The sequence below is a fragment of the Indicator indicator genome, chromosome 14, assembly GCF_027791375.1.
Source record: "Indicator indicator isolate 239-I01 chromosome 14, UM_Iind_1.1, whole genome shotgun sequence".
Lineage (NCBI taxonomy): Eukaryota > Metazoa > Chordata > Aves > Piciformes > Indicatoridae > Indicator > Indicator indicator.
The window spans coordinates 10,522,965-10,541,143 of NC_072023.1; the positions used below are offsets into that span (position 1 = coordinate 10,522,965).

At 38.1% G+C, this 18,179-nt stretch overlaps 1 protein-coding gene across 3 annotated transcripts in view; it reads left to right on the plus strand.

Annotated features, from left to right (window-relative positions):
* The first annotated feature begins 3,637 nt into the window (after positions 1–3,637).
* Positions 3,638–18,179, plus strand: part of LARGE1 (LARGE xylosyl- and glucuronyltransferase 1) — a 189,219-nt gene continuing 174,677 nt past the window's right edge. For all 3 annotated transcript variants that reach the window (XM_054386620.1, XM_054386621.1, XM_054386622.1), the window contains exon 1: positions 3,638–3,743. In XM_054386620.1, coding sequence (XP_054242595.1) covers positions 3,638–3,743 — 106 coding nt within the window. The remainder of the gene's footprint in view (positions 3,744–18,179) is intronic.

Consider the following 18,179-nt stretch of genomic DNA (forward strand, 5'->3'; position numbering starts at 1 on the left):
AAATTCTCCAGATCATTCCCTTTTGTTCTGGGGCTAATTTTCATCTCCCTTGCTTTCAGATAAATCCTCTAGAGATGGCTGAAGTCGCAAATGTTCATTGTGGCTCAGTTAGATGAGTCTGAAAATACTAACAGTGGGCAATAGATAAAGAGGAGCCCAGTGGTCAGAGAATCCTGTGCTTAATTTGGGCATTTGTTTCCTCATCCTTCTTTTGTTTTGTTGTTTGGGGTTTTTTTAATTTTTTTTTAATTTCCAACATGTTTCATGCTATCTGTTTCTGATTATGGATGTTTAGTTAGCACAGCTGTTAAGACTGAAAGCTATCAGGAGAAACACTGTGCGTGGTTTTGTGTAAATAGAGTGAACTGGTTTATAGTGCTTGTTATGACTGAGAAGATAAATATAGCTAGCAGTGTCTCATCTGAAGTAGCTTCATTTTTAGCCTGTGCCATGAAACTGCTTTGTAAGACCTTTTAAGCAGGTGACATTCTGATTCAGTAGGAGTATGGCTTGAGGGGCAGTAGATGCTGTAGAAGTCTGAATTACAGTGGCAAGCCCATATGGCAGACTTGTGTGCAGTGCTACCCTGTTCTATGCTCAGCCCTTGCTCCAACAAGTGTTTTCACTTTCTTCCTTCCACGATGGATGTTGGTCTGATAAATGTTGAGCTAAAAGGAAAATTAAGTAAATGAACTGCAGTATCTTCTTTCAATTTATTTGAGGATGATATATTGGGTAAAAGGCTTTCCAGGTAAACCCAATAATGAATACATGATAGAGTTCAAAACTTTTCCTTTAAGCTAAACATTTTCATTATCATTCATGGACCTTGTATACAATTGCTTGTGTAGGGTTTGCACAGAATGCATTGGCTAATTGGGACAAAAAAATAAATCAGCAGGTGTGGTGATTTTTACATGGTGAAAGTGAATATTTGAAACTCAAGGGAAGCTACTCATAACTTCAGGGAGGAGAGGAGATAGTAGAAACTTCCATTAAAATAGTTTATGGCTCTCTTCTCTTTTAAAGCACCATTAAAAGAAATTATCTCAGCATTTCCTAGGGTGGTCCATCACAAGATGACTTGTCTGTCTAGGATTTTCCCAAATGTCTTCCTAGTTAGATGAAGATGTGCATGACTGTGCGGAATGATTTGGCTGTTTTGTGTGAATGAGGACAATTTTCAATACTGGTCTTTCTTTGTAGCTGAACTGGGAGTTCAGTCCTCCTTATACTTTCTTAATTTGTTAGGCTACTTTAGATTCATGGCACAGAGAAAGTGCGATTTCATTCTTCACATCAACCTGTTCAAAAACCTAATTTGCCTGAATATTTGAAAGAATATGTAGGAAAATAAAATAATTATTTCTTAAATATGCAGCTCTAGAGTAAACAAATGCACTATCAGAACTATAACTCCAACCTTCAGGACCTGGGTGTCATTATCCCAAGAAATTCTGTCCAGAGGAGGGCCACAAAAAATGATCAGGGGGCTGGAACACCTCTCCTATGAGGAGAGGCTGAGGGAGCTGGGGTTGTTCAGCCTGGAGAAGACTTCAGGAAGACCTAACAGCAGCCTTCCAGTACCTGAAGGAAGCCTACAAGAAGACTGGAGAGGGACTCTTTACAAAGGCCTGTACTGATAGGACATGGGGCAATGGCTTCAAACTAGAGAAGAGTAGATTTAGATGGGATGTTAGGAGCAAGTTCTTTAGCATGAGGGTAGTGGAACTCTGGAACAAGTTGCCTAGGGAAGTTTCTGAGGCCCTATCCTTGGAGTTATTTAAGGTCAGGTGTGATGAATATAGTAAATGATTTGTGTTAAAGGCTTGACAGGGTGCTGGGCAAGCTGTTCACTGCAGGGGGTGGGACTAGATGACCTTTGGAGGTCCCTTCCAACCCAAACCATTCTACGATTCTATGTAGCAAGTGTAAAACACTGAAGGCAGGAGAATGATCTTGCATTTTTCATGTGGGCATGTAAAGGACTCTCTTCAGAGCAGTTGTACAAGTGATGTGATGTAAAGCAAAGAAATGAAATGTAATCACTATCTAAATGCTGTGAATAAAGATAAGAGTTCTCTACTGGTTATTTACCAAATGTGTGTCTCCAGCACAGTCACTCTAATACAACAGTTGTTAATACTAAGTCCATCCACATATTTTGTGCAAAATCCCTGTGGTGAAGCATTCATTGCATTGAAAAACTGGCACAATGGAATGCTTTTTGTTCAGGCTCTGGACAAATTCTAGTCTGATTTATCAGTTCCAAGGTCAGAGTGCTATCATGGCTCTTAAACTGTAGCATAGTAAAGTGGGCTCCATTGAATGTTAGAGGAATTATCCTTAAGTTTGGCTCATTACTGCAGCCAGGTATCTCCAGCAACATAGTTCTTTGTGTGAACCCATTTCTCTGACCTATAATTCACAATTTTGCTCTAATTTTATTTCAGAACGGACTTTTATTGCACTGATCTTGGAGTTGTAAAGCTCAGATGTATTTTCATGACACAGAGTAGCCATTATTAGTATGTCAGTGTAGAAATGGCTTAATTGCTTATTTCAGCTCTAGTGCTGGTTTAAGCATAAGCCAAAGGGCACTGTTATTAAAACGTTTGTACTGTCACAGTCTGTATTTCTTTCCCTGTCATTTGTGTCGGCCAAGTCTTTTTAAAAAAAATAGAAGACATAAGTTGTTTCACACAAAACCTGAACTAGATTTACATGGACTTAATATCTTCCTTTCCTTATCTAACTTCCCTAGTCTAACACTAGGTTTTGATCCATTACAGGAAAAACAAACAAACAAACAAACCCCATTATTTGTATGACCTGCATGCCTGAATTAGTGTGGGTATATTTGTTTTCCTGTGAATAAAATTTAGATTTATTTTAGTTTCTTAACCTCTCTGAAATGCAGAACAAGAATTTTCAACAAATTAAGATCAGAGTTTTTTTTTCTCAAAACCACTGATACTCTTTAGAATCCCATTCTTATCACATATAGACTAAAGCTCCTCATATATCCCTATTTTGCTCTTTTTCTTCTTCCCTTTTATATAGCAGTTCATCAGCATTGCTTTTTGATTAACAAAGTGGATCATTTTAATGACATCCCTCTGCCCCCAAACTTTACCTTTAATTTTCCAATTCATTCTTTTGAGTTCATGACCATCTGGAACCAGCTCACTGTTTCATTGGTGTGACTTCTGCTCTTTGGGAATTAGTGAACAAATAGAGGAGGTTTTCTCCTATCTGGCTAGGGGCACCAGCACACGTAGACATCAAAGAACCCAGAGTTTCTGTAGAGCACAAGAGTGTCTTTGTGTGTATTTAGGTGACGTGATGTGTTTTATTGACTTACTCTTTTAGTCTGACTCCCAAAACTTGCTTTATTGTTAAGTGATTGTGGATAATTTTGAAATGGGTAGTGCTTTGCAATTGCAGTAACCCCATTTTTTTACCCTTGTTCATTTAGCTCTTTAGAAACACTGGCATAGTCTAACTTTCTGTAGAGGGATAAGATGTTAATTTTCTTTTTTCCTTTCCTTTTCAGGGAGTAATATGTGGGAGGCTGTGGACTACTTGCTTCCAACATAGGAACAGCACTGGATTGGGAATCTGCACTCCTGAGAGAATGCTGGGAATCTGCAGAGGGCGACGGAAATTCCTGGCTGCCTCTCTGACTGTTCTTTTTGTGCCAGCTGTGACGTGGATTTATCTGTTTGCTGGGAGTTTTGAAGGTAGGAGGAGAATAATGCCTGAGGGTGAGGGATGATGGGGTGTTAAATGATTTGTATCAAAGCAGGCAAATGTGAATCAGTCATCATTAATTTTAGTTTAAATAAATTTAGTTTGGCTTGCATAGGAGATAGTTCCCAAGGTACAGATTTCAAGATTTTTTTTCCTTTCTTCTCACTGCTGAGTAGGAGGTGATTGCTGGCCCTGGTTATTTCAGTTCCCTCTTGTTTTTGAACTTCTCTTTTAGATTTGCCCTTACTGTGATCTGGAAGTATTTTAAAAGGCATCCATTCTGGACACCCTTTACACAATTCTTGTTTTCATAGACCTGTGCCTGAGACCTGACACATATTGATGACATGGGACACTTAGTCTAATTTTGGGACAGGACTTAGTCATCAGGAAGTGTGTCTAGCTATGAGTACCTGGAGGACCTACAATACAAGTCAAGAAAATGTGTGCCTGGCATGGTTCTTTGCCTAGTAAGCTCTTTAAGTCACTCAACCATAGGCTTTCTCTTGTCCTGTGGTTCCATGTGCTGCTGCTCACTGGACAAGGGAACATGCAGTTGTATCTAGTTTGTGAACTGTCAGGCAGTGGTGGGATGCTGCTCTGTGAGGTGTGAATGTAGCAGTAAATAATTGTGAAATGTTTTATGAGCTGCTGATGTAATTATTTTAATGACTGTATAGCCAAAAGCTACAAATGTGAGGCTTTTTTTTTTTTTGTTGCCTTTGTGTGAAGATTGCTAGTTGTGACCACTGCCTCTGTGCTTATTGTGCTAGCAGGCTGAACACAGAAAGCCAGTTAATACCTATATAAAATGCCTTTGTAAAAATCAATTTGAATCCATATGCTTCTGGGTGGTGGTGGGGTGCTGTATCTGTGTTATCTTTTTGTCCTTTCTTCAGATGCAGATCCTCAAGTTTATAGGTACCTTCAGTTACCTCATTCTAACTACCACTTCTTATAATCAGACTTGGAATAATCAGTACTTTCCTTTTAAGTTATCTTTCTCCTGAACTTTTTTTCTGGCCTTAAAGGAGATCAGTGTTTTGGTGAAGTTGAGAGATTTATTTCATAGCTTGCCTTTCTTTTTTTTTGTTTTTGGTGTGTGTGGATGGGGAGAGAGGGAGGAGAGATGGAGCATATTTTGTTTGGCAGTAGGTATGTTATTTTGGCTAGACTGAAAAAAGCTTAGTTATCTTAGCAGAAGAGGTGTTTCAGCCTTTAAAAACCTGCTCAAACAGTAGTTTACAGCCTGATAATTTTTAAAAGGCATTGTCTAAAATGTCAAGCTTCTTGCATGTAACCTTGGCTGATGAATTTGTGCTTTGTTTCCAAAATAAAATTGGATTCCAAGTCAAATTACAAATAAGAACATGCAAAGATTTTTAGCGTGTATTACATACATTTCTGAATTAGTTACATGCCAGGTACAAATATTTGCTTATGCAAATTTATTTGGTTACTTAAAATTCTGCCTTAATGGGCAGTAACTCCATGAGTTTATTCTAGAATAAAACACTTATGGGATTTGTGTTAAATTGGAAAGGTGCTGGCTGCATACTTGAAAACTAATGATCTGGCAGGCAGAATAGTACTGATTTTGTTTGAGTTTTAAAAGCTGAGCAAATGTAGGCCTCACCTTTTTGCTTTTCGAAGAATATTATTATGCTGCCTTGTGGTAATGACTATTTTAATTATGTCCACAATTGATAATGGCATGCTGCTTTAAATTCCTCTGTGTGTGTAGAATACTTTGTTTTTACAGAGAGCTCAGTGCAAATCTTGAAATTTGCTGCTTCATGGTATTTGAAGTGACTTAAAGCTCTCAGTGTGAATTAATCTTAAATGCAAACCAGGGAGCAAAGCCCATTACCTATGAAGAAGCCTTGCACTGGAAAAGGACTGGAAATTAATTAAAGTTAGTTACTCTCTCTGTTATTTTTCTGTATCTGTTTTGTTATGATTTTTGGATGAGGCATAATTTAGTCTTTGCTGGTTAAAAACTAAAATATTTATTTCACTGAAGAGTAGCTAGCATTTTCCTTAATTTGTAGGTATTGTGGGCAGAGTGTTAAAGCAGTTTTGTCATTTTATGACTTCTTGTTTTGCACTTCACTGTTTCTCACAATTTACTTTCATTTTAAGCTCTCTGTGTATAGTTAAGTATAAAATGTCCCACAACAGCTTTGTGCCTTGATTTGAAAACAGCAGGAGTTGGAGGGTCCTCTTTGTCTTCTGGCACTAGTTTCTTTGGTTAATCACAGGCAGTGCTAGAATTTTTCAGTTAATCTGATTTTAGATTCAACTCAACTGTTCTTATTAGATTTTTCTCCACTAATTTAAAGAAATTGTCATTACCTGGTATCACAGTATCACAGTGTATCAGAGGTTGGAAGGGACCTCAAGAGATCATCAGGTCCAAACCCCCTGCCAGAGCAGGATCACCTAGGATAGCCTGCACAGCAACGCATCCAGGTGGGTTTTGAAAGTCTCTAGAGGAGACTCCACAACCTTCCTAGGCAGCCTGTTCCAGTGCTCTGTCACCCTCCCTGTAAAGAAGTTTCTCCTCATGTTGAGGTGAAATCTTCTATGTTCTAGTTTGAACATAGAAGATTTGTTCCTTGTCCTATCACTGTGTACCACCGAAAAGTGTCTGGCCCCCTCCTCCTGACACCCACCCCTCACATATTTATAGACATTGATCAGATCCCCTCTCAGTCTACTCTTCTCAAGACTATACAGCCCCAGGGATCTCAGTCTCAATCTTCTATATATAGTAGGTAATGGTATTCTGGGATGCATCAAGAACAGTGGTCGAGGGAGGTTCTCTTTCTCTTCTATTCTGCGCTGTTGATGCCTCATCTGGAGTACTGTGTCCACTTCTGGGCTCCCCACTTCAAGGAGGACAGGGAACTGCTAGAGAGGATACAGCAAAGGACTACAAAGATGGCTACAAAGATGATTAGGGGACTAGAACATCTGTCTTATTAAGAAAGGCTGGGGGACTTCAGACTTCTTAGCCTGGAGATGGCTGAGGGCAGATCTTATCAATGCTTATAAATATTTCAAGGGAGGGCACCAGGAGGATGGAGTCAGCCTTTTTTTCAGTGGTGCCCAGTGACAGGACAAGAGGTAATGGGCACAAACTTGAACATAAGTTTCATCTAAACATGAGGAGGACCTTCTTTATGTTGAGGCTTGTGGAGCACTGGGACAGGCTGCTGAGAGAGATGGTGGAGTCTTGATCTCAGAAGTCATTCCAAGCCTGCCTAGATGCCAGCCTGTGCAGCATGCACTAGGTGAACCTGCTCTGGCTAGGGAGCTGGACAACCTCCCTTCCAACCTTTATCATTCTGTGATCCTGTATTGTTGTTCTTAATATTTAGGACCCCAAACTGAACACAGTGTTCCAGATGTAGCCTAATGAGTACAAAGCACAGGGGAATGGCCACTTACCTCAGTCTATTTGATCTCTTCTGGATGATACAGTCCAAGATGCCTCTGTCCATCATCACTGTTCAGGCATGCTGCTGGCTCATGCTTAATGTTCTGTCTACCAGCACTACAGGTCCTTCCCAACAGGACTAGTCAACCTCCTGCGTCATTATGAGAGTCAGCCCTTTCCAAGTACAGAGGTTGCTTTGTTCAGTTCACTAATCTGTCTAGGTGCCCCTGGGGTGGCACCCTTGCATGTGAATGTATTGACCACAGTCACCTGGCTTGGTGTCAGTAGAAGTGAATTCTGATTTCTCCTTCAAGACATTGATTAAACTGTTGAAAAGGGCTGGTCTCACATGGGTGCTGAGGAATTTCACATGTAACTGACTTCCAGGCAGAGCATGAACCAAGTAAGCATCACACTTTTTAAACCTGACATTCCAGCTAGTTTTTCACCCATCTAGTAATCTACCCACACAGACTATAAAATTCCAGCTTGGATACAAGGATGCTATGGGAGACCACATTGAAGGCTGTGCTAAATTCAAGGGGGATCACAACTCCTAGTCTTCTCTTATTCACAGATCAATTAATTTCATTACAGAAGGCAGTCAAGTTGGCCAAGCATGATTTACTCTTGGTGAATCCATGCTAATTATTCCCTTGTCAAACCTGAGTATTTCTCCATTTGAAAGTATTTGCATATAGTAGCCAAATCACCTCTAATATTTTTTTCCCCACTAAGCTGAAAAGGCTGTCACAGGAAAAAAAAAAAAGAAAAAAAACCAACAACTTTTTGTGGCTTTCTTTTGCAGTTTGTTTTTATGTTCTAGAATCAAATATCTCCTTTCAGTACTGGTATTTGCAGTGCTGTGTCCGAAAATTACATCTTCATGTGATTAAGAATTGCATTACTCATCCATGTGTTTACATCTAAGAACTTAAGTTACCCAGTTGCTGTAGCATGACAGTGAGATCTTATTTAGAAACCCTTTATAAGCATTTTGTTAGTGAATCTGTAATATAAAATATGCTCTAATATAATCAGTCCCCATGTTCTGCTTTATAAATAGTTTGCAATTCTCTAGGACAGAATTTTGTTTCATTTTGGGGGTTGTTTCTCTTGTCAGAAAGTACATTGCAGCCTGCTACTTCACAGTTGTCACTCAAACACTGCCAGTAGGATGCCTCCCTTGGAATATTCATTGGAGGTGGCATTATCCAAGCTGTGACAGCAACAGCTACTAAAAAAACTCATTAATCATGTATTAATGTCTATTAGGGTTATGAACTAGAATATTAAACAGGATTTTGAGTATTGTATAGCCTTTGAACATACCTGGTTACTGTTGTTGTTTGTATTAATGCACAAGGACAGCATAATTTCAGTTATCAGTTACTTTGAATGAAAAAGCTAATTGTTCCAACATTCTTAAATTGCATTGTAAAAGCAAGGTAATAAAGTAGGAAGGGTGGAGTGCATTTAAAAGAGGGAAGAGGAAATAATGCATGATGAATTTTCATTAGAAAGAAAATAGCAATTTCATCACCCAACAATTGGTCCAGAAATAGCATCATTTTTCCAAGCTATATGCAGCAGTTTCCTATTCTCTTTACCATGAAGGTCATGCAAAATGGAGATTTAGAACTGTAATTTGACACATGCTCTCTAGATTACTGATTCCTCTGCTGTGTGACCTCTGCAGATTCAGTCTCCTCGGTTTTGACAGGACAAAAATGCACCTGAGTCACAAGTTCCTGTGTGGTGGATCCACTTCAGGTTGAAAGCCCTGAAGTGTCTGTGAAGCAGTCCTGTGTAGAACATATTTCACAGGAAAGAAACAATCAGTAATGTAACCTTAGGATTAAAACTTCAGAGAAGTTGTGTGGGATCAGGTAGGGAATTTGTGAGAGAGTGGGAAGATGACTGGTTTGGTTTGGTTTTTTGTTTTTTTTTTTTTTTTTCTTACTGCAAGGGTAGCATTTTAAAAACAGAGCTTACCTTCTTTCCTAGGATTTGCTTTCCTCAGTTGGCCTCTTTGCACTCCAGTTTTGGGCAGCTATCATTCTCTAACAGTGTATTTTAGTCCAAGTAATCTGGAGAGACATGATTGAAGCTAGAGTTGGGCAAACACCTCATAAAATACAATAAAGTGAAATGAAGGAAGGCTGCAAATATTCATCTTAGTATTTAAATGGATTCACTTTGATGCTGTTCACACTCTTTTTTTGGTATGCTTTCCATAAATATTCTAGTGAATATGTTAATTGGGAAGACTGTCTACAGAAACAATGATATCCAGTTTTAATATTCATGGGAAGCAGATTTTGAAATCATATTTGTGAATACTTGAATCAGAAAACTGATTCTGGGAGTTCAGCTTTAGCTGGCATAAGTGCCAGAAGTTTATCACATGATCTGTGTGCATGATGAAAACTGCCTGAATTTTTAATACATGCAGTAAGTTGCTCATAGGAAGAGGCAAACAACTAATTCATTGCTAAAACATCTAAGACACTTGCAACTGATGAACAAACATCAGAAAATAATCCCTTCACAGTCAAACTAATCAGAAAGGGGCAAAATCTAAAATTGCTTTTTTCATTACGATTCACTCAGTTTGCCTGAATTTTATCTGCTGTGTGCCTCAACAGGATTAAACAAGAAAACTTAATCCAGTGTCCATTTAATGTAGAAGTTTAAACTTCTGTAGTGATGTATTATAATACATTTCTGAGAAAAGAGATTGTGAAGGGTGCCTTTGCATATATAAGAAGGATGTTCCTGTGATGGGGTGCCTGAGCAGGTTGACAGGAGATGTGTTCTAGTTAAGACTGGTTTCATTGCAACCCCTTCATAAAAGTTGGTTCTGTGTACGTTTCCATTCAGCAGTAAATGGTGGTGAGTCTTTTTTTTTTTTTTTTTTTTTTTTTAGGAGATATGCTATGAATTGTCACTTAAGCACCTCTATCTCAACTGCAATCCAGATGCTTTCTTAAATATGTTTGCAGTTTATACTTGGGGGTCCTACATGAATAAAAATCCATCGTTACACTAAAGACCTCAGGCCAAGTTCTGTTGCTTTATCCTGGGAAACTTCTTTTCTTCCAAAACCCGTGTTTTGGATATACAGGGCACTGATGAAGTTTGCTTGAAATATGCTGTTGACCAGAAGGTCCCTGCTGTGAAAACTGTGACTAGTTCTCTGCTCATCATCTTCAGTATACAATCCTCACACTTGCATTTTCTTTTTTACAGACATGAGAGCTCTTATCTGTCATCTAAGAAAATAAAGGTAACATTTGAATGTATAAAGAGATTTACTTCTCATTATGTTGAAAAAGTCTTGCTTAGGAGCAGTGACTGGAAACTGGAAGTAGTTTCTGTGGCAAAATGAGGATGTTCTTAGACAAAGAATGTGCTCCAAAATAGGATATGGTCATATGAAGCTCTGGTAGGTCAAACTGTGGCATGATCATGGGGTGATGGTTGTTGGATTTTTTTTTTTTTTCCCCCTCAACACCCCTTTCAGTTGAATTAAATTAAATACTTACCATCCTGCAATGCAATTTTGTCATTAAGTAGTGAGGTTCACTGAGTAGCTCAACACCTAAATCCTGCTGTCAATGTTGTTTATTCCTTAGCTTGCTAGGAGTTCACATCCTTAAACCAATTTCTCAGGAAATTGCATGAATCTTGCAACATCTGTTTCTTTTGTCAGCATGTTGTGCCAAATGAAAGTAAGACCTGATTGTTCTTTTGGATTCCAGTACAGGACACTCACATTCTCTTCTGACACTCATTTTTAAAGTTTATGCTTATCCATTCATAACAGTAACGTAAGCTATAGGCTTACCTTTGTTCCTCTCTGTACATCTCTTGATTGGATGGAATGTTTTTATATTTCTAAACGTGTCTGCTGCTTTTGTCTTTGCTTTCTTTTTCTAGTCAGCTCTTAGTTTGTCATTTCTGGCAGAAACATAAAGGTCAGAGTAAAAAGAAATTCTTTTACAGGAATAAGTTGCCAGCATCTTTGGCACAGGAACTTACTCTGAATAGAATCTGTAGGATTTCTTAAAGTTTTTGTTTCATCATTTTGTTTCATTTTGTTCTTTGAGTAAAACTTTTGGGCAAAATTCAGCCTATAAGCATTCCTTCCAAGATTAAGAGACATCTGGATGCCTAAATTCTGTTAGAGCTGCATGGAAGACTAGCAGTAGGAGAGCTACTTCCTGAGTATTCCTCTTTTTCCATTTCAAAGGTAGGTATTTATTAACATTATAGTCAAAATGTTTTTCTGCAGAAAAACAAAAAAAAAAAGCAACAAGATAAGCTTCTATGTCTTGTTTTCACAACAAAGGCAAACCCCTAAGAAGTTATACTTCGCTTTTTGAAACAAAATGTGCAGTTTCTAAGTACACCAGACCTCCTTTTGAGTGCTGAAACTAATGTAGCCTGACCTGCTGTGATTGATGTCATGCAGCTGATTGATGCTGAAGTTGCTTTTCCTACAATTAGGACATTTATAAAATCTAGCTCACATATGGGTCTCTTGTTATCTAAATAAATCTTGAGCTCATGCTGCAGTGTGTTTCTCAATAGTAGAATACAGAGCATTTCTCATCCCTCTCTTCCTAATAATTGCAGAAGCTTTGTTTACCTCTAACAAATTATTTTGAAGTGAAGCAATGAATTTTGGGGGCAAACAGGTCAACAAATGTATATGTACAGAATGAAAAAATAAACAAACAGAAAACCAAACATGAAATATAAATGTTTTAAAAGATTGAAATGAAAACTTAGTATTTTCATTCTGGTGAATGCTTTAGTTAGAACAATTAACTTAGGATAATTGATTCTGATGGAGTTTTTTGTGGATGTTTGTGGAGTTTTTGTGGATTTTGATGGAGTGTTTAAAATTTGTGGATGCTTTTTCAGATCATGCAAAAGTTTGAAAACAGGATTTTTCTTGTTAGACAGTAGCTTGCATCTTTAGTGTCTTCCGGTACTTTTGAAACTTGTATCTTGAATATCTGTTTAAATGTGCATAGCAGCAGAAGGAGAAGTTGTCAAGGTAAAAAACAAACAAACAAACCAAGAAAAAAAACTCATTTGAAGAGGTACACCACTACATGTGTGGTCATTCTTATGGTTCTATAGATAATGCTCTGACATATTTTAGGAAAAGCAACTGAGTGTGAAGGTTAATATCCTGATAGGGGATGGGTGTGTTATAGGTAAGCTTAGCTTAAGAATACCACTGTCTTCTACCACATCTCTTTATTTGCTCTTTACTCTTTTCAAACTTTTTACAGTCATAATAAGAATTTAATTTTTCAGTTTAGTAGGTATTTCCCTCCCTTACCTTGCTTTCCCTTCTGCAGTTCTTGCTTCAAAATTTGGATCTAAGAGATATTGTTATATGTACTTAGATATCCTTGGACAATTAAAAGAGATGCACAGCCACAAAAACACGAACTGGCCATGTTCATCTTGGTTCACTCAACTTTGTAGATACCAGCAATAGCAGGAAAAGCTGATGACCAGGAGAATTACCTTTGTAATCTGAGATTAGGAACAAGTTCTTTGCCATGATGGTAGTAGAACACTGGCACAGGTTGCCCAAGGAGGTAGTTGAGGCCCCATCCCTGGAGATATTCAAGGATAGGCTTGACAGGACTCTGGGCAACCTGATCTAGTTGAAGATGCCCCTGCTTACTGCAGAGGTAGGTGGACTACATGACCTTTGGAGGTCCCTTCCATCCCAGACCATTCTATGATACCCTTCCAGTTCAAAAATCTTCAAGCCATTTTAGCTGTCTTCCTGTAGTCATTTTTTTCTAACCCCACCATCCTTCTCCATAGCTCTGTGAAACACAAGTCAAAGTCCAGGATGTAAACATCAAGATTTTAAACCTCCTTTTTTTTCCCTCTTCTTTATAATTCTGCTTAGCTTTTAAATTGCAAATATCACTTTGCAGAGATCCATAATTAAAGGATAAAACTCAAAGTAGTGAAGTTAAAAATTACAAAAATGTTGGGTTAATCACATTTTCCTAATCTACATTTCACAGCCCATAACAGAAAGTGTTTAAGTTTGGTACATTTACTTTAAAACCCACAAATGATAAAAAAGATAAAACATTTTACTGTCTAACTAAAGTGTTTCTTAATGGGATAGTTTCCCAGTCATCTTGTAATAACAGGTCTATACCTATTCTAAAGAAGAGATGCATGATCTGCTCTCTGCATACTGATTCCTGAACTTCTTTGGATGGCCAGTGAAGTCACCATCACCAATAGATACTTCAAGACACCTGGAGCAGCTTACAACATGAGATTTAACTCATTAAGGTCCTGAGCTGGAAAACCCAAAGTGCATATCTCTAAAGTAAACTGCATGTGTGATTATAGCACAGTCAGACCTGCTTAAGTAGCTGTAACTGAGTGAGCACAGGTACTGTTAGGGGTAGAGAGAGGCCTTTATAGGAGTAGAAGTCACCTTAGTCACCTTGTATACTGTTTTCTAGGTGGTGAAGCCCAGGGCCCTACATCTTTCATTCCAAGTGACCATTTTTTCTCCCTAAATAGATTAAAATCTGTGCATGCATGGCTGTTGGTGCTACAATAGCATCTTCATTTGGCCATCTGTACACAGGATTGAGGTTGTCATGGTGTAGATTAATATCTAAGAATGCTTCGTAGCATTTGGGTAATATGTAGAAGATTATTCCTGGAGCTGAAATAAAAATGTAGTTAATAAGACAGAAATATTCTTATATGTTGGAAAAGGCTTCAGGAAATTGATGGAACAAAAAGCATGAAAGAGCTATCTGTTTATTATGTGATTGAGCAGAGTAAAAAGAAAAAAGAAAATATCCAAAAGTAGCTGTATTCCTCCCCACCATTTTTGTCCTCTCCTATTTTATCATTCATCTTTCCTTCTTTGCATGTCAGTACATCTCTCCTACAGTAGTTGCAGCAGTCTTTTGTTGAATTTCTGTTGGAAGAGGAAACTGGTGGACAAATTTATAGATTCTCCACGAATTCACACAGAACAGTTACTGATGGTTGGCTTCTGAAGATTTGTAGATTTTTACCATCAGAGGGACTCCTGACAATCAATGTCTCTAATATAGGGCAGGCTGTATTAGATCCTAGAGGTGACAGAATAATGCTGACAGCTTATAGGCTTCATACCTTCTCGATCACATTGAAGCTGTTTTTCTAGCCAGATTTCTGAATTTGATTTCAAAACTGAATAAATTAGTCCATCTTGTTCAAAAGTCCATGCTTTAATCTTTGTGCAGATTTTTCTGGTGTCAGGATAGGAGGCAAAGGATGAGAAGTGGGTGATGAAAAAGCTAGATAAAAAAAGGATCATTTCAACAACTGTAGTTTCATATAAAGCAAGCAATTATGACTAAAAGATATGGCTGCACTTAAAGTGCACTGCAAGAAATACCACCTTGAGAAATATAGATGAGGGTACTGCAGTTACCAAAACATATAGCTGTTTAAAAAAAAAAAAAAAAGAGATAAACATATAGGGTAAATAATTAGGATGATCTGTTGCCATCCCAGGGCATAATAATAATAATTTCCCAAGCAGATTCTTTGTCTTGGGTTCCAGGTTACAGTACCTTTTCAGTTGTGAAAAATAACCCTTCAGAAAAAAAAAAAAATCCAAATAAAGCACAGTTTCATCTGCAAGTTACAAATTATTAAATTTAATAAAGGAGGTCTATTTGAGCACTAATTTGACAACCAGTTATTCATGAGATCAAGACTTATAAATGTAATTAGGATTCTCCAAATAAAACATAAAATCACTTTACAGTGTTTACAAGTTACCTTTACAGCATTAAGGAATAGAAGATTTTGGGTTTCCATAGCATTGAGGCATTTGGTAGTCTAGAATCAGGTTGAGTTAATACCAGAGCTTTAATATTTCACCATCAGTAAATTTCCTCCCTGTCATTGGATCTAATGTAACCCAAATCTCTGATTTGGCTTGTTAACTTCAGCAGGAATAATATTTCCAGATGAATGGGTGCTATAAAAGTCTGCTTTTTATTCTCTACTAATCAAACTGTTATAATGCCTATCTCAGCTGATCTACACTGACTATAACAGAGATTTCTTTTGGTCTGAAAATGTAATACGTTCAGAACGTTTTCTAGGAGCACTCACACTCTAATAGATTAAGTTGTTTTACCTCTTGCTTCAGTGCATTATAAACCCAGGGGTTCAAGGTATAAATCTCAACAGAAAAGTTACATTTTGTAGGATATTCTTAGAGGAACCAAGTATAAAAATCTACCTGCACAGCTGTACGTAATTACTTGTTTCCAAGGGACTCCCAACTAACTCTTTAAAGCTCTGCCAGTATACACAGGGTTAAGTAAATCTGAAAATAATGATTATCTAATGTATTTGAGTTGGGTGAAGGTGTTAGTTCCTTGTTCATGTACACTTGAATGAAGATAGGCTGAATTAAGTAGTCTTCCTGTAGAATGCAAATGCCCAAACCTCCAACCATTGAAATCTACTATTTATCTCCTTTAATTGTAAAATTGTTTGCTCAAGAGCTGCCTTATAATAACCTGACTTCAGAGTGCTGATGGTGACTTTCAACTTCATTTTGAGCTTCTTGCTTTAGGAAATTTAAGAGCAGAACATACCTCAGTTATTTTTGTCAGTTTTTCCTCTGCCCAATTTAAATACTCATATGTCCCCTTTCTCTTCAGCTACCATACTTGCACCTCAGTGATTTGCTACTAATAGCAAAGATTAAGCAGTTTCAGCTCATCAGAGAAGAGATATTAATCATCATCAGACCCAATGAGAAGTTTAATTTTCTGCTTCTCTTTTTTCACTAAGCTCTGGCGGCTGTCACTCGCACCGATGTCTGCGGGACGTTTAATAATCTGCTTCTGCTTCTGAAGATGCATTTCAGTGGTTTCTTTCCTTTTATTTCCTCTGTCAATCTCAGTGAGTTTCCTCTTTACAGGCTTTAATTGAAGACCACTGTTAGGAGATGGAGAGAAGAAAATCATTACCTGAACAAAGCTAGTTCAGGGACTCATGTGTTTTATTATATTCAGGAGGAAGATGGGTTAAATCAAGACACTGAAAACCATAGGAATGGTTGGTTTGGTATGTGACTCACTACCTGTTCCCTTCAAAACTGTCACATCCTCCCTGTCCCCACTTCCTTTTTTGTACCCATTTATTTATTTGTGCCTCAGAAGTATGGTCAAATTCATGGTAGGATGCTGTGTGGGGTACAGTGAATCAAGGGATGAAGAGAAAGGCTCGACATAGAAAACATCATAAATTCGATCATACAGCTATACTGGTCTCTGTCATTGTTGCAGTGTAGGAATGGCTTTTGCTACCTCAGTTAAAACAGTTTCCAAAATGACATATGTATCAATAAAAGCAGTCATATGGGGTATTATGCTGGTTGACATAGCAATAGCTGATTAAAATGGCGTGTCATTTTAGACTGGTACAAGCTTATCTTAGAGAGAAGCCCTAAACGGAACAAAATTCTTTTCTGAGGTGATGCCACAAGTGTCACCTGTTCATTACCATAAGACAGTGAAGTGTTGTCTGTATAGGTGTTAATGTGCAATTTGCATATCCCATGTGTTTAAGGATTTGTTTTATCAGCTCCTGAGCAATTTTAAAAGCAGCTCTCCATTAGGAATAGCAGGTTACAATTTTGTAAGTCAGAGAAGAACAGCTCAAACTAAGACAAAGCAACACAGGGAGCTCAAAAGCACAATGGTTAGTCTTCTGCATGTGTCAGATAGACCTCTGATTAGATTGTGGATTTGCTGGTTGAACAGTGATGCAGCTGATTAATTTGCACAGCACATGCTGTGAAAGCACTTAAGTAAGATTTAAAGCCATTCATAATTGTGGATGCTTCCATGCTTACTTTGGCAGCTTTGGATGCCTGGTTTTGGGTCAGTGTTTCTCCTGTCTAAAAAACAGACCCCTTCAAAGCTGAAGAGCTGAGCACCAGCAAATGAGAGTATGTATCACAGAAAGAACTGGTGAAGGTTGGGAGCTGTGTTTTTAGTGGGTTTCAATTGTGTGGTGGGGTTCTAATTGTGTGGTGAAAACTAAGGACATGAATCTGGGATAAAGGGAAAAACATATTCCTACTTAATAGTATTGATTATTTATCTCCAAAGAAAAAAGCAGAAATGTTGTTACCAGGTTTATGGAGATGTCAGCCAAGGATACAGGAGAAAAAAAGTACATAAGGAGATTTTTACTTCTTCAGATAGCAAAAATAGGGTAAAAACATCAGAACTTCGCAAATGCAGTAATGTGAGATGTTTGAAGTATTGTTTCTAAAAGTGTTTGTTGCAGTCAAAGTGTATCTCAGTACCATCCTAAAGCATGTGGTGGAAGGTCAGACTTCTTCCTTGGCTGTTTGAAAAGAGAAATGTTGATAAATAGTGAAATTCTCAGGAAGATGAGGACTGCGCATTTGTATTCAATGCTGCGAGCTGACTAGACTTTTCGTTGCATACAGAAGTGGATTTGATCTGAACATAACAAGTTACAACCTCAAATTGCAGCCATGGGAGATTTAGGTAGAGTTTGACAGGTGAAAAGGCAGCTCTAAACATAAGGAATGTGAAGTGTCCTGACAGATCACGAACAGGAGTCGTGGAATCTCCACTCCCAAGATTTTAAGGCAGGACAATGCCATGTCGAGATAAGTTCAGTGTTTCTAGGTGTAAAGTAAGGCACCTTGGGAAAGAATCATCTTCCCCATTTTTGATACAGGCTAGGGGAGGATGTGAGAGAGAGCAGCCCTGCAGGAAAGGACCTGAGATTACTGGTGGACAAAAAGCTAAACAGGAGCCAACAATGTGCAGCCCAGAAGGCAAATCACATCTTGGGCTGCAGCAAAAGAAGCGTGGCCAGCACATTAAGAGAGGTGATTCTGCCACTCTGCTCTGGT